At 52.1% G+C, this 13,795-nt stretch overlaps 1 protein-coding gene and 4 non-coding genes across 5 annotated transcripts in view; 4 read left to right on the top strand and 1 right to left on the bottom strand.

The window, feature by feature from the left end:
• The first annotated feature begins 1,323 nt into the window (after nucleotides 1-1,323).
• Nucleotides 1,324-1,395, top strand: TRNAP-UGG. Its single transcript has one exon. It is a non-coding gene; the product is annotated as a tRNA-Pro (tRNA).
• Nucleotides 1,396-2,748: 1,353 nt separating this feature from the next.
• On the top strand, nucleotides 2,749-2,820 carry TRNAP-AGG. Its single transcript has one exon. It is a non-coding gene; the product is annotated as a tRNA-Pro (tRNA).
• Nucleotides 2,821-5,142: 2,322 nt separating this feature from the next.
• Nucleotides 5,143-5,215, top strand: TRNAK-CUU. Its single transcript has one exon. It is a non-coding gene; the product is annotated as a tRNA-Lys (tRNA).
• A 6,208-nt stretch (nucleotides 5,216-11,423) lies between these two features.
• Nucleotides 11,424-11,496, bottom strand: TRNAK-CUU. The gene has a single exon. It is a non-coding gene; the product is annotated as a tRNA-Lys (tRNA).
• Nucleotides 11,497-13,327: 1,831 nt separating this feature from the next.
• Nucleotides 13,328-13,795, top strand: part of LOC111551671 (60S ribosomal protein L15-like) — a 1,178-nt gene continuing 710 nt past the window's right edge. Inside the window, exon 1 of the mRNA XM_023225719.1 lies at nucleotides 13,328-13,766. Coding sequence (XP_023081487.1) covers nucleotides 13,374-13,766 — 393 coding nt within the window. The 5' untranslated portion in view covers nucleotides 13,328-13,373. The remainder of the gene's footprint in view (nucleotides 13,767-13,795) is intronic.

Below are 13,795 nucleotides of genomic sequence, written 5' to 3'. Positions count from 1 at the left end.
TTATTTATTATTATTATTATTATTATTATTATTATTATTTTGAGACAAGGTTTGTTACCCAGGCTGGAGGACAGTGGCATGAACATGGCTTGCTGCAAGCCTCCACCTCTAGGGCTCAAGAGATCCTCCTGCTTCAGCCTCCTGAGTAGCTGGGACTACGGGTGATTATCACCACACTCGACTAACTCTTTTTTTTTTTTGAGATGGAGTTTTGCTCTGTCGCCTAGGCTAGAATGCAGTGGCACGATCTCGGCTCACTGCAACCTCCACCTCTCGGGTTCAAGCAATTCTCCTGCCTCAGTCTCCTGAGTAGCTGGGATTACAGGTGTTTGCCACTATGCCCGACTGATTTCCATATTTTTGTAGAGATGGGGTTTCACCATATTGACCAGGCTGCTCTCGAACTCCTGACCTCAGGTTATCTGCCCGCCTCGGCCTCCCAAAGTGTTGGGATTACAGTAGTGAGCCACCATGTCTGGTCGACGAATTTTTTATTTTTATTTTATTTATTTATTTATGTATTTATTTATTTATTTATTTATTTAATTTTTATTTTTTTGTAGGAACAAGGTCTCAGTATGTTGCCCAGTCTGGTCTCAAACTCACACCTGTTTGAGGCCGCACTTTGGGAGGCCGAGGTGGATGGATCACTTGAGGTCAGGAGTACAAGACCAGCCTGGCCAAGGTGGTGAGACCCCGTCTCTACTAAAATTACAAAAATTAGCTGGGTGTGGTGGCATACGCCTGTAGTCTCAGCTACTCGGGAGACTGAGGCAGAATTGCTTGAACCCAGGAGGCAGAGGTTGCGGTGAGCCGAGATTGTGCCACTGCACTCCAGCCTGGGCAACAAGAATGAAACTGTGTCTCAAAAAAAAAAAAAAAAAAAATCAAAAATCTATGAAGCCCAGTAATAAGCCCTCGATTGTCATTCAGATTGTATTTTCTTTGGATCATCATTTGCCGTTTTAAAAACTTGGGTGAAATCTGTTCATTTCCTTTGTGATTTCTGACATCGCTATTCTGCCTGGAAATCCTTTTACCTTAGTAATAAGCAAATGCACCTGTATTTCATATCAGCACGACATTTAAACCACCACCTCATAACCTCAGCGGGTAACCTTGTTGGTTTATCCAGCAGGAGTAAAGCCTACCTCGGAAATCTGAGGGTGGCCGCGAACCCACAAGTCCAGATTCGCAGGAGCGCGCGCTAAGGACTGAGCTATGGGGCGATGGAAAGAGTCTCAGTCTGCGCCAAGGGCGGAAGCACATGTCAAAAAAAAAAAAAACAAAAAAAGAAAAAAAAAAAAAAAAAAATTAAAGCACGGCTCGTTGGTCTAGGGGTATGATTCTCGCTTTGGGTGCGAGAGATCCCGGGTTCAAATCCTGCACGAGCCCTTTTTCCTTCTCTTTTTTCCCATTTCGCATTTTCAGCAAGGACAGGAGACTAGGAAGGCGGAGGGAGGCTGCTGTTGGCAGAGCCTCAGTGGGGACCTCCCGGGGTCCGGGACGCAGACGGACGGGCCTGAATCGCTCGCCTTGCAGTCGGTCCGTCACCCTGAAAAGGGATTCAGCGCTGCCAACTGCGGTAACAGTAGTTAAAGGAGACGACCCGAGCAGCAGGAGGAGGTTATTTAGAATAAGGAAGAATGAGCCGGGCTCGTTTATTTATGGGCATACATTTTCCGTAGGGTTCGAGGGTATGGCGGCTCCAGTCCCAGGTGAGCCCTACCCTAGCTTAAAATTGCATGGTATTGCGGGGAGTAATATGTGTGGCGGGGCGCCAGTGGGAGGGGAGTGAGGCAGAGATGGAGGGGCGAAGGCCCGGACATCCGCTGGCAGCAGTGTGTCCTGGGGGAGTGGGGGTCTCGGCTCCCGTCTCCACGCCCAGACCCCGAGGCCTTCCCACTGAGAGCCGGAAATTCGAAGCTTGGATCCGGAGGGGAGGGTGAGAGCCTTTCAGTCCAGATCTGCCGGATTCTCGGGCTCCGGGTGAAATTTGGACACACAGAAGGACAGAGAGACAGTAAAATGTGCCCCGGAACCGACGCCTGGACGCGGCCTCTGCTGCCCCAAGTAGCCTCTGCTTCCCCACGTCCTGGTGACTGGAGGTTCCGCCAGTTCCCCAGTGAAGGGGAAGGAGGTACATCGCTGACTGGCGGGCGCCGCCGGCCTAATGGAGCGAAGTGACGCTCAGTGTCAGCCTCCTGAATTGAGGTTCCAAGTGGGAAGCTCGCCTTCTGGGTTTTGGCTTCCTTGGGGGAGAAGGGAGGACCGGGGCGGGAGAAGCGTGGGATGCGGCGAGGTAGCGAGCCTGGTGGCTGGTTCCTGGTGCAAGTCGCCAGGCCTTTACTGACCACCCATCGGCACCACGCCGCGGGGCTGCAGCGTTTCCAAGGCGGGCTTCCAGTGGTCGCGGTTCGCGGACCCTCAGCGCAGCAGCTGCCGGCTCTTGAGACGTTCCCATGTCCCGCCGGAGCTGGAGCTCCTCACTACGCGGCGTGACGCGCGGATCCCCAGCCCAGGGCTGAGTGGCGAGGGCCCGGGGGCTCCCGGATTGTGGGGACACGGGGGATGCTCCCCATTTTGTGCGGCGCAGGGGGAAGCGGGGGCTCAGGGCTCCCTCCGCGCCCACCCACCCTTGAACTTGTCTCTTTCAGACTTCAGGAAATCGGGGTCTCCTCCTAACTCTGCTGGGCCACGAGGATGCGACGAAGGCCACAGAGAGAAGCCTAAAGGGCTAGAGTGTGTGGCTCGTTGGTCTAGGGGTATGATTCTCGCTTAGGGTGCGAGAGGTCCCGGGTTCAAATCCCGGACGAGCCCAGCTTTTTTTCGTCCAAAATATCGGTTTCTACCCTTTCCTACATTAGATGAAGATCAGAGATCCAAACAACTCTGACAGGTCAGCACAGCCCGAGTCCTTCGAAGTTAGTTTGTTTCTTTGCTTGTTCTGAGAGGGTGTCTCTGTGGACCAAGCTGAAGTGCAGTGGTGCGATCTCACCTCACTGCAACCTTTGCCTCCTGGGTTCAAGCAATTCTCCTGCCTCAGTCTCCCAGGTAGCTGGGACTACAGGCACGTGCCACCATGCCTGGCGTGTGTGTGTGTGTGTGTGTGTGTGTGTGTTTTAGTAGAGACGGGGTTTCTCCATGTTGGCCAGGCTGGTCTCCAACTCCTCACCTCAGGTGATCACCCCGCCTGGGCCTCCCAAAGTGCTAGGATTACAGGCGTGAGTCCCCGCGCCCAGACTTCGAAGATAATTTGTACAAAGATCTAAAGCTGTCTGACACCACCCAGTGCCACATTTAAAATTTATTTAGAGTGTTGTCGCCAGTGTCGCCAGAGCCCTATCCACTGATAAGCTTATTTTGTTTTCTGCTTTTTTTTTTTTTTTTTTTTTTTTTTTTGGAGACAGAGTCTTGCTATGTAGCCCAGGCTGGAGTGCAGTGGCCGGATCTCAGCTCACTGCAAGCTCCGCCTCCCGGGTTCACGCCATTCTCCTGCCTCAGCCTCCGGAGTAGCTGGGACTACAGGCGCCCGCCACCTCGCCCGGCTAGTTTTTTTTGTATTTTTTAGTAGAGACGGGGTTTCACCGTGTTAGCCAGGATGGTCTCGATCTCCTGACCTCATGATCCGCCCGTGTCGGCCTCCCAAAGTGCTAGGATTACAGGCTTGAGCCACCGCAACCGGCCTGTTTTCTGCTTTTTTATTTGTATTTTTTGTGACACTACTTTCGTCAGAAGGAACTCACTCGAGGCACTGAAGAAGAGGTTATGTCCTCCCTATATACAGTAAGAGCCGAGTCTTCACAGTCAGATACCTTAAAAGGTCTACCCTGGGATTTCCACCCAGTGTCCCTGGCTCCGGCGGCTAGAGCCTTAAAGAGAGAAAGCCGGGCACTTGAGCAGAGGAGAAGGGCTATGGGCGTTTGCATCTGGGGTCCAGAGTCCTCTCCCTCCCCACATCCCGACACTCCTCACCTGCGTGTAGCCTTCTGGGGCTCCTCTGCTCCCCCATCCTAGTTCTGGAAGGAGTGCAGACCGAACCCAGGAGCCCGGGAATCCGCGTCCTGAGTCCCAGAGCCCACCAGGACTGGAGCCTCCTCGCATCTACTCTGAGGACAAAATCCATTGGCTGAGTCTTCCTTTTTGTTCGGGATGCTGGGTTTGAGAACATGCCATGAACCAAGAGTCATAAATAATCCAATTTTGAGCTCTTGAGAACCAAGTGGAAACAAACTCAAGCCAATTTAAAATGACCAATCTCTGGTTATGCCCTTGAGCCTGTGCAGAAGCAAAGAATAATTTGTGTGTGTGTGTGGACAAATACATTTGTATTCCAGATCTCACAGAAATTCCTACACAAAGAAATTTACAAGGAAAATGAACACTGCACCCTAAAAATTAACAAGGAAACAAGGTACCAGGAGCAACAACTCATTAACAGGAACAGAAACAAAATTGCAAACATTTCAGATGCAAAGTGTATCAGACTTATAATACAACTATTCCTATAGTGTCTAAAAATATGAAAGGCAATAAAGAAAATATCTTTGACAACAGGACCTCCAACCTTCTAGATTGAAAAAAGAACCAAATAGTTCTAGATATAAAAGCACACTGTAATGGAAACGGAACAACTAGATGCACATCAGGGTAGGTTACAGTGCGGAGCAGTATTGCGAGGGTTTCTGTGCGTCCCGGTGAGCTCTGGGCATTCTGTCTGCAACTGCAAGGATGGCCGATACACAGCAGAACTCTCCTGTGCCTGTAACTCGAGTGGCCTCAAAAAAAAAAAAAAAAAAAAAAAAGGTTGTCATTGACTCTTTAAGTGCGTGCAGTCGCAGTCTGGGGACATTTTTCTCTTTCTGAAAGAAGGCCATTTCAGCGGAGGGCACAGATTGGGAGAACACAGATTCATGCCAGCGTGGTGCCGAAGGAGAGTCTGGCGGGTCACCCCCATTTATGGGAGAACGCAGGGTGGTGAAGGAAGTCCTGCACTAGCGGGGGCGTCGGTGGGGACTGAGCCTGCTGTGGGAGACCCCAAGTGCGCTCTGGTTTCCGGGACTGATTCATTACCTCACTTTGTTTTCACCACCCTTAGGCCACCCAGTCCATTTGTAGATATAGAAAAAAGTCCATAAGGCACCCCGGCTAGCTCAGTCGGTAGAGCATGAGACTCTTAATCTCAGGGTCGTGGGTTTGAGCCCCACGTTGGGTGTGTATTTTGATTTTGGCTCTCTCTCCCAGAATCTACCCTCTATCTGTGGAGGTAGAGGTCCCTGACAGATGCAGACTTGTTGGTACCTTTTAGATGTACCCCGAGGATACATCTTTTCCTCCCAGCTCTCTGCCCCTGGCAATGCAAAACTTGGTGAAAGAAGAAACTCAGGCCGGGCGCGGTGGCTCAAGCCTGTAATCCCAGCACTTTGGGAGGCCGAGACGGGCAGATCATGATGTCAGGAGATCGAGACCATCCTGGTTAACATGGTGAAACCCCGTCTTTACTAAAAGATACAAAAAAAACTAGCCAGGCGAGGTGGCGGGCACCTGTAGTCCCAGCTGCTGGGGAGGCTGAGGCAGGAGCTTGCAGTGAGCCGAGATCCGGCCACTGCACTCCAGTCTGGGCGACAGAGCGAGACTCCGTCTCAAAAAAATAAAAAGAAACTCAAGCAGAAGATTTAAAGTGAGCAATGTCTGGTTATGCCCTCCCCTGCTTATTCCAGAAAGCCATCCTGGGTTCCTGCCCCATGGATGCAGTTCCTACCTGGAAGATCACGAGAACAGCAGTTCCTCGCTCCTTGTTAGCAGAGGCCCTGGGGAAGACCCCCACTAGGGTTTCCCTCTTCTGGGATCATAGCAGGGATGTCCTCATTAAAACAGAAGAAAGTCTAGAACGTGGGCTTGTCCAGGATTGGACTCTCTTGTACCTTAAGCAACAATTATAGCCTGGACAAGGAACCATCCACGAAACTTTTCTCTGCTCATCTCCTGTCGTCCTTATGCCCGCCTCCACCCTTGTCCAGCAACACTGCCCAGATGCTGAGCCCCAGGGGGTCATGTCAGGGAGAATTTGACTCAGGTCCCATCAAGTAGAGGGAGATGGGGATCCCAATGTTCACGAGCTTGAGAGTCCCAGTGTCCGGCTTTCCTGCCTTCCTCTCTGATTAGAGGCCTCCAGTCCAGCGAGGTGGGTGCCAGATCCTCCCGGAAGTGCCCAGTGCAGCCAGAAAGAGCAGCTCTGGTCTCCTGAGTTGCCCAACCTCCCCCCACCCAGACCATCTGGGTGCATACAACATTTCGCTGGATGGCTGCTTCTGGTGCCAGCGTGGTGCTGCCGGTACCTGTGTGCAGAGTTGTGAGGCTGGTTATGGTGACCCGGGGGCAGACATTGGGATGGTCAATATCAGCAGTAGACGTAGCTAATGCTTATTAAGCTCACCATGCCCAACACTCTTCTAAGCTCTTTACTTACCTAAACTCATTTAATCTTCACTACTATACTCTTATTATTGCATTTTCAGACAAAATTGAGGAGCTGGGATGGAAACACGGAAACCCAGTCAACCTGCCACAGAATGTGCCCTCCCAACCCCAGCAGGTCAGGGAAGGGGATGGCAGGGAAAAGAAGGGCTGCTTGACTTTGTGTCGGCATTCCTGGGGCAGTGAGGTTTATTGACTGATTGATTTACTGATTGAGATGAGTCTCCCTTTGTCACCCAGATTGGAGTGCGACGGTGTGATATCTGCTCACTGCAACCTCCGCCTCCCAGGTTCAAGGAATTCTCCTGCTCAACCTCCCTTGAGTAACTGGGATTACAGGAACGCGCCACCACGCCCGACTAATTTTTGTATGTTTTTAGTAGACATGGGGTTTCACCATGTTGACCAGGCTGGTCTCGAACTCCTGGCCTCAGATGATCTGCCTGCCTCCACCTCCTAAAGTGCTGGGATTACAGGCGAGAGCCACGGTGCCCGGCCGGTTTTTTCAGAATAGTGTGTGTGTGTGTGTGAGACGGAGTTTCGCTCTTGTTACCCAGGCTGGAGTGCAATAGCACCATCTTGGCTCACCACAAGCTCCGCCTCCCGGGTTGAAGCAATTTTCCTGCCTCCACTTCCTAAGTAGCTGGGATTAGAGGCATGCGCCACCACGCCCGGGTGATTTTGTATTTTTAGTACAGATGCGGTTTCTCTGTGTTGGTCAAGTTGGTCGCAAACTGCTGACCTCCAGGTGATCTGCCCGCCTCAGCCTCCTAAAGTGCTGGGAATACAGGTGTGAGCCACCATGCTTGGCCTATTTCAAACAGTTTATAATGAAAAATACATTGGTGCAACTCCTTGGATATGCTCCCTAATGCTGGGGCAAGGAACATCACTCAAAATCCAGACCTGGCCTTCTGAGATAGGTCAAGCTGTAAGGTCACTTGGAGCCCACTGAGGAAGGTGGCACTGGGTTGGGCACAGTGGCTCACCCCTATAATCCCAGCACTTTGGGAGGCCGAGGTGGGTGGATCATCTGAGGTCGGGAGTTGGAGACCAGCCTGGCCAACATGGTGAAACCCCGTCTCCACTAAAAATACAACAATTAGGCAGGCATGGTGGCAGGCGCCTGTAATCCCAGCTACTTGGGAGGCTGAGGCAGGAGAATCACTTGAACCCAGGAGGCGGAGGTTGCAGTGAGCCAAGATCATGCCATTGTACTCCAGCCTGGTAATCTAAAAAGGTTGCTTTACGAGGAAGGTAACTTTAAAAGTAGAAGGTAAAGAACTGAACATACTGACATATTGAATCTTTGAAAAGAAATTTAGAACTGGCTGGGCGCGGTAGCTCAAGCCTGTAATCCCAGCACTTTGGGAGGCCGAGACGGGCGGATCACGAGGTCAGGAGATCGAGACCATCCTGGCTAACACGGTGAAACCCCGTCTCTACTAAAAATACAAAAAATTAGCCGGGTGAGGTGGCGGGCGCCTGTAGTCCCAGCTACTCGGGAGGCTGAGGCAGGAGAATAGCCTGAACCCGGGAGGCGGAGCTTGCAGTGAGCTGAGATCCGGCCACTGCACTCCAGCCTGGGCGACAGAGCAAGACTCTGTCTCAAAAAAAAAAAAAAAAAAAAAGAAAAGAAAAGAAATTTAGAACTTATATCTAACAAGTCGGAGACCAGATTGGCCAACATGGTGAAACCTCGTCTCTACCAAAAAACACAAAACTTAGCTGGGTGTGATGGCACGTGCCTGTAATCCCAGCTACATGGGAAGCTGAGGCAGGAGAATCGCTTAAGCCTGGGATGCAGAGATTGCAGTGAGCCGAGATCGTGCCACTGCACTCTAGCTTGGGCAACAGAGTGAGACTCTATTAAAAGAAAAAAAAAGTGTACAGTTTGGTAAGTTTTGGCAGTCCATCACTCTGCTTTCTGTCACTGCATTGTTTTGCATTTTCTAGAGTTTTACATACATGGAATCATCATTATATAACATTATTATTATTATTATTATTTTTTTTTTTTTGAGACGGAGTCTCACTCTGTCTCCCGGGCTGGAGTGCAGTGGCCGGATCTCAGCTCACTGCAAGCTCCGCCTCCCGGGTTCACACCATTCTCCCGCCTCAGCCTCCCGAGTCGCTGGGACTACAGGCGCCCGCCACCTCGCCCGGCTAGTTTTTTGTATTTTTTAGTGGAGATGGGGTTTCACCGTGTTAGCCAGGATGGTCTCGATCTCCTGACGTCGTGATCCACCCGTTTCGGCCTCCCAAAGTGCTGGGATTACAGGTTTGAGCCACCGCGCCCGGCCCTATTATATAACATTATTTGTTATGACCACATTATCCTCCATTTTGGATTTATGATGATAATTTCATTTAATCTATCCCCTATTTTGGGGCTAGTAGATTGTTTCCATTTGTTTTTTGTTTTGTTTTGTTTTTTGAGATGGAGTCTCGTTCTGTTGCCCAGGCTGGAGCGCAGTGGCACGCGTTCTCGGCTCACTGCAACCTCCACCTCCCCAGTTCAAGCGATTCTTCTGCCTCACCCTCTCCAGTAGCTGGGACTACAGGCACGCGCCACTAGGCCCAGCTAATTTTTGTAGTTTTAGTAGAGATGAGGTTTCACCAGGCCAGGCCCGTCTTGAACACCTGACCTCGTGATCTGCCTGCCTCAGCCTCCCAAAGTGCTGGGATTACAGACATGAGCCACCACGCCCAGCCTGTTTCCTGGTTTTTAAGTATAATCTGAGGATAAATAATTTTTGATGCAAAATATCTATGTAAATCTATTACACTTTTCTAGGATACAAACCCTGGGTCAGGCTGGTTGGAATGTAAAATGATCCAGCGACTGTGTATAACAGCCTGGCAGTTCCTCAAAATGTTAAGCACAGAACTACCAAATGACCCCAAAACTCCATTCCTAAATGGAATTCCATTCCTATGCTTAAGGAAATTTAAAACATATATTCATACTAACTCATGTACACAATGTTCACTTGAATGAGCTGAGTTGTGACTGTCTACCATCCATGTGTTGAAGTTCTAACTCTCAGTCCCTCAGAATGTGGCTGTATTTGGAGATTGGGTATTTAAAGAGGTAATTAAGACAAAATGATGTTATTAGGATGGTCGTTAATCCAATACGACTGGAGTCCTTGTAAGTAGAGGAAATTCAGGCCAGGAATGGTGACTCACGCCTTTAATCCCAGCACTTTGGGAGACCGAGGTAGGTGGATCACCTGAGTCAGGAGTTCGAGACCAGCCCTGCCAACATGGTGAAACCCTGTCCCTACTAAAAATATGAAAATTAGCAGGGCGTGGTGGCAGGCGCCTGTAGTCCAAGCGACTAGAGGGGCTGAGGCAGGAGGATCGCTTGAACCCAGGAGGTGGAGGTTGCAGTGAGCCAAGATCGTGCCACTGTACTCCAGTCTGGGCGACAGAGTGAGACTCTATCTCCAAAAAAAAAAAAAAAAAAAAAAATGGAAACTTGGCCTGGGTGTAATCCCAGCATTTTGGGAGGGCAAGGCAGGAGGATCTCTGGAGACCAGATTAAAAAAAAAAAAAAGAAAGAAAGAAAGAAGGAAAAGAAAATATTCTATTTTTAATTTTGTCTGAAAGTGCACTTACAAGAGTATAGCAGTGAAGACCGAACAAGTTAAGGCACAGAAAGGGGCTGGGTGTGGTGGCTCAGCCTGTATTCTCAGTACTTTGGGAGGCAGGTGAATTGCTTGAAGCGGCATGGTGAGATTTTTTTTTTTTTTTTTGAGATGGAGTCTGGCTCTGTCACCCAGGCTGGAGTGCAGTGGCCGGATCTCGGCTCACTGCAAGCTCCCCCTCCCGGGTTCACGCCATTCTCCTGCCTCAGCCTCCCAAGCAGCTGGGACTGCAGGCACCCACCACCACGCCTGGCTAATTTTTTTTATTTTTAGTGGAGACGGGGTTTCACTGTGTTAGCCAGGATGGTCTTGATCTCCTGACCTCGTGATCTGCCTGCCTCAGCCTCCCAAAGTGCTGGGATTACAAGCGTGAGCCACCGCGCGCAGCCAGACATGGTAAGCTTAAACAGCGTTAGATACATCTACTGTTAATGTTGAACATCCCATTCTCTGACCACTCCATTACCAACCTCAGAATTCTGCATGCAGGCACCCCCTGCCCTAGATTTCACAAGAGAGATCCTGTGAAATCCTGTGGTTTCAGGGTGGAGGGAGGCCAGGCAACTGGAGAAATTAGAGCCTGGCCTCCGAAAGACCTGCTCCCTCTGACTGCACTGGGCACCTCTGGGAGGATCCGGCACCCATCTCCCTGGGCTGGAAGCCTTTAATCTGAGGGGGAGGCAGGGAAGCTAGACACTGGGACTCCCAAACTGGTGAACATTAGAATGCCCATCCCCCTGTACTTGATGGGACCCTAGTGAAACCTCCTGACAAGATGACACAACCCCCTAGGGATCAGCGCCTGGGCAATGTTGTTGGACAAGGGTGGAGCCGGGGATAAGGACGACCAGAGATGGGCAGGGAAGGTTTCGTCGGTGGCTCCTTGGTCTAGGCTATGATTGTTCCTTAGGGTGCAAGAGTCCAATCCTGGACAAGCCCATGTTCTCAGACTTTATTCTTTTAATGTGGCACAGTCTTGCTGTGGTCCCAGAAGAGGAAAACCTTACTGGGCAGCTTCCTCACGGCAGCTGCTAACAAGAGCAGGGAACTGCTGTTCTCCTGGTCTTCCAGGTAGCCACCGCGTCCATGGGCCCCCATAAGGGGTCTACAGCCATACTTGGAGTAAACGCCCCCCAGCTCAGGAATCCAGGATGTTTTCCTGGGGTGAGCAGGCATCTGCTTTCACCAAGTCTTGCATTGCCAGGGACAGATGGCTGAGAGAAGAAAACCGACCCACGTGGAACAGAAACTCACAATGCTATCCCTGTGGGTGAGGCTCGCAGTAAAAGTAGCCGCCCAACGTGGGGCTCGAACCCACGACCCTGAGATTAAGAGTCTCATGCTCTACCGACTGAGCTAGCCGGGCTCGTCCCGAAGGGTTTCTTCTGGATTTCTAGATTAAAGCAGAGTCCGGGACCAGGAGACGTCCGTGTTGATACTACACTGTGGAACACAGTTGCTTTGCGATAAGCGTCTTCCTCAGGCCTGCCCCAAAGACGAGGCGCAGACCGATGCCCCCAGCGGTGGCTGGATCCGGGTCCTTCTCTGCGTCCGAGGCCCACCCGCGGACGCCCCCAGCGTGGCAACTCCTGAGTCTGCTGGAGGCGGATGGATGGAACCGCTTGAGGCGACTCCAGGGATGTGGGACCGCGCCCCGACTCACGGCCGTGGAAGCGGGTCTGACCTGTGGATTCCTTATTCACCCGAAATATCTTTGCTGAGCCCCGACTTCGAGCCCAGCCAGGTCCCATGGAGGCAGCAGACCCTGGGCATCCAGCCCCGTCGGATTGGGTGGCACAGAGCCGGGGCGGCCAGACTGGGGCAAAATATTGTTGTGATTCCTGCCCAAAGTGTGGGGGTGGGGGTTCGGAGGAGAGAGGGACTGCAGGAGCTGCGAGGCGCCCCGGAAAGAAAACCGTGTCCCCGCCAGGGGGAGGTGGGCCGGGCTGGGTGCAGGGGGCCGGGAGAAGGTGGGCAGCGGCGGGCAGTGACGGCGGGGAGCAGACAGGAAACCTCCGCGACCTCCTGCGCTGGGTTCCGTACCTCGCATCCCCCCTGGGCAGGTGACGGTTTCCCGTTCCTTTCTAGGACCCTTGGCCTTTGCCGCTGCTGTTCGGCTGCAGAAGAATCCTCTAGCTGGGCTTGGTGGCTCACGCCTGTGATCCCAGCACTTTGGAAGGCTGGAGATAGGATCGCTTGAGCCCAGAGGCTGGGGACCAGCCTGGGCAATATAGTGAGACCCCGTCTCTACAAAAAATAAAAATTTAAAAATTAGCCGGGCGTGGTGGCGGCGCCTTGGGTCCCAGTTACTCGGGAAGCTGAGGTGGGAGGATCCCTTGAGTTTGGGAGGTTGAGGCTGCAGGGAGCTACGCTTGCACCATCGCACTCCAGCCTGGGCAACAGGGCAAGACCCTGTCTCAGAAAAAAAAAAAGAATCCTCCCGAACCCTCAGCACATGCATCTCCCCAGGTTCGAGTCTCCTCCTTGGCGGGGCTGGGGGGAGGCAACGGCTTCAGGCGTCCCGTGGACTCTTTTTCCTGGCTCTTCTGTTCTCACTCCACGCTGAGGTCCTATTTTTTCCAGGACCCCAGAGTTCAGCCAGGAGGGGGCGCTCCTTAAACCCTAGGTCCAAGGGTTAAGGGAGATGCCTGAGAGGGCTCAGGTGGAGGGGATGGAGTCTTATCTCGACCCACCTAGTTAGCCAGACTGGGGCAGGCTGTTATGCTGCCGTGCTGGTCCGGCCTTGGGGGAAGGCGATCCGGACGGGAAACCAGCAGTTTAAAAAAGAAAAGAAGGCTGGGCGCGGTGGCTCACTCCTGTAATCCCAGCACTTTGGGAGGCCGAGGCAGGCGGATCACGAGGTCAGGAGATCGAGACCATCCTGGCTAACACGGTGAAACCCCCGTCTCTACTAAAAATACAAAAAACTAGCCGGGCGAGGTGGCGGGCGCCTGTAGTCCCAGCTACTCGGGAGGCTGAGGCAGGAGAATGGCGGGAACCCGGAAGGCGGAGCTTGCAGTGAGCCGAGATTGCGCCACTGCACTCCAGTCTGGACGACAGAGCGAAACTCTGTCTCAGAAAAAAAAAAAAAAGAGGCCGGGCGCGGCGTGAACCCGGGAGGCGGAGCTTGCAGTGAGCTGAGATCCGGCCACTGCACTCCAGTGCGGGCGACAGAGCGAGACTCCGTCTCAAAAAAAAAGACCCTTTCCTTTCCGTCTGGCGGCAGCCATCAGGTAAGCCAAGATGGATGCATGCAAGTACATCCAGGAGCTATGGAGAAAGAAGCAGTCTGATGTCATGCGCTTTCTTCTGAGGGTCCGCTGCTGGCAGTACCGCCAGCTCTCTGCTCTCCACAGGGCTCCCCGCCCCACCCGGCCTGATAAAGCGCGCCGACTGGGCTACAAGGCCAAGCAAGGTTACGTTATATATAGGATTCGTGTTCGCCGTGGTGGCCGAAAACGCCCAGTTCCTAAGGGTGCAACTTACGGCAAGCCTGTCCATCATGGTGTTAACCAGCTAAAGTTTGCTCGAAGCCTTCAGTCCGTTGCAGAGGAGCGAGCTGGACGCCACTGTGGGGCTCTGAGAGTCCTGAATTCTTACTGGGTTGGAGAAGATTCCACATACAAATTTTTTGAGGTTATCCTCATTGATCCATTCCATAAAGC

Source organism: Piliocolobus tephrosceles, chromosome 17 (assembly GCF_002776525.5).
Source record: "Piliocolobus tephrosceles isolate RC106 chromosome 17, ASM277652v3, whole genome shotgun sequence".
NCBI lineage: Eukaryota > Metazoa > Chordata > Mammalia > Primates > Cercopithecidae > Piliocolobus > Piliocolobus tephrosceles.
Note: the sequence above shows the minus strand (reverse complement) of the source record. Positions and strands in the feature narration are given on the sequence as shown.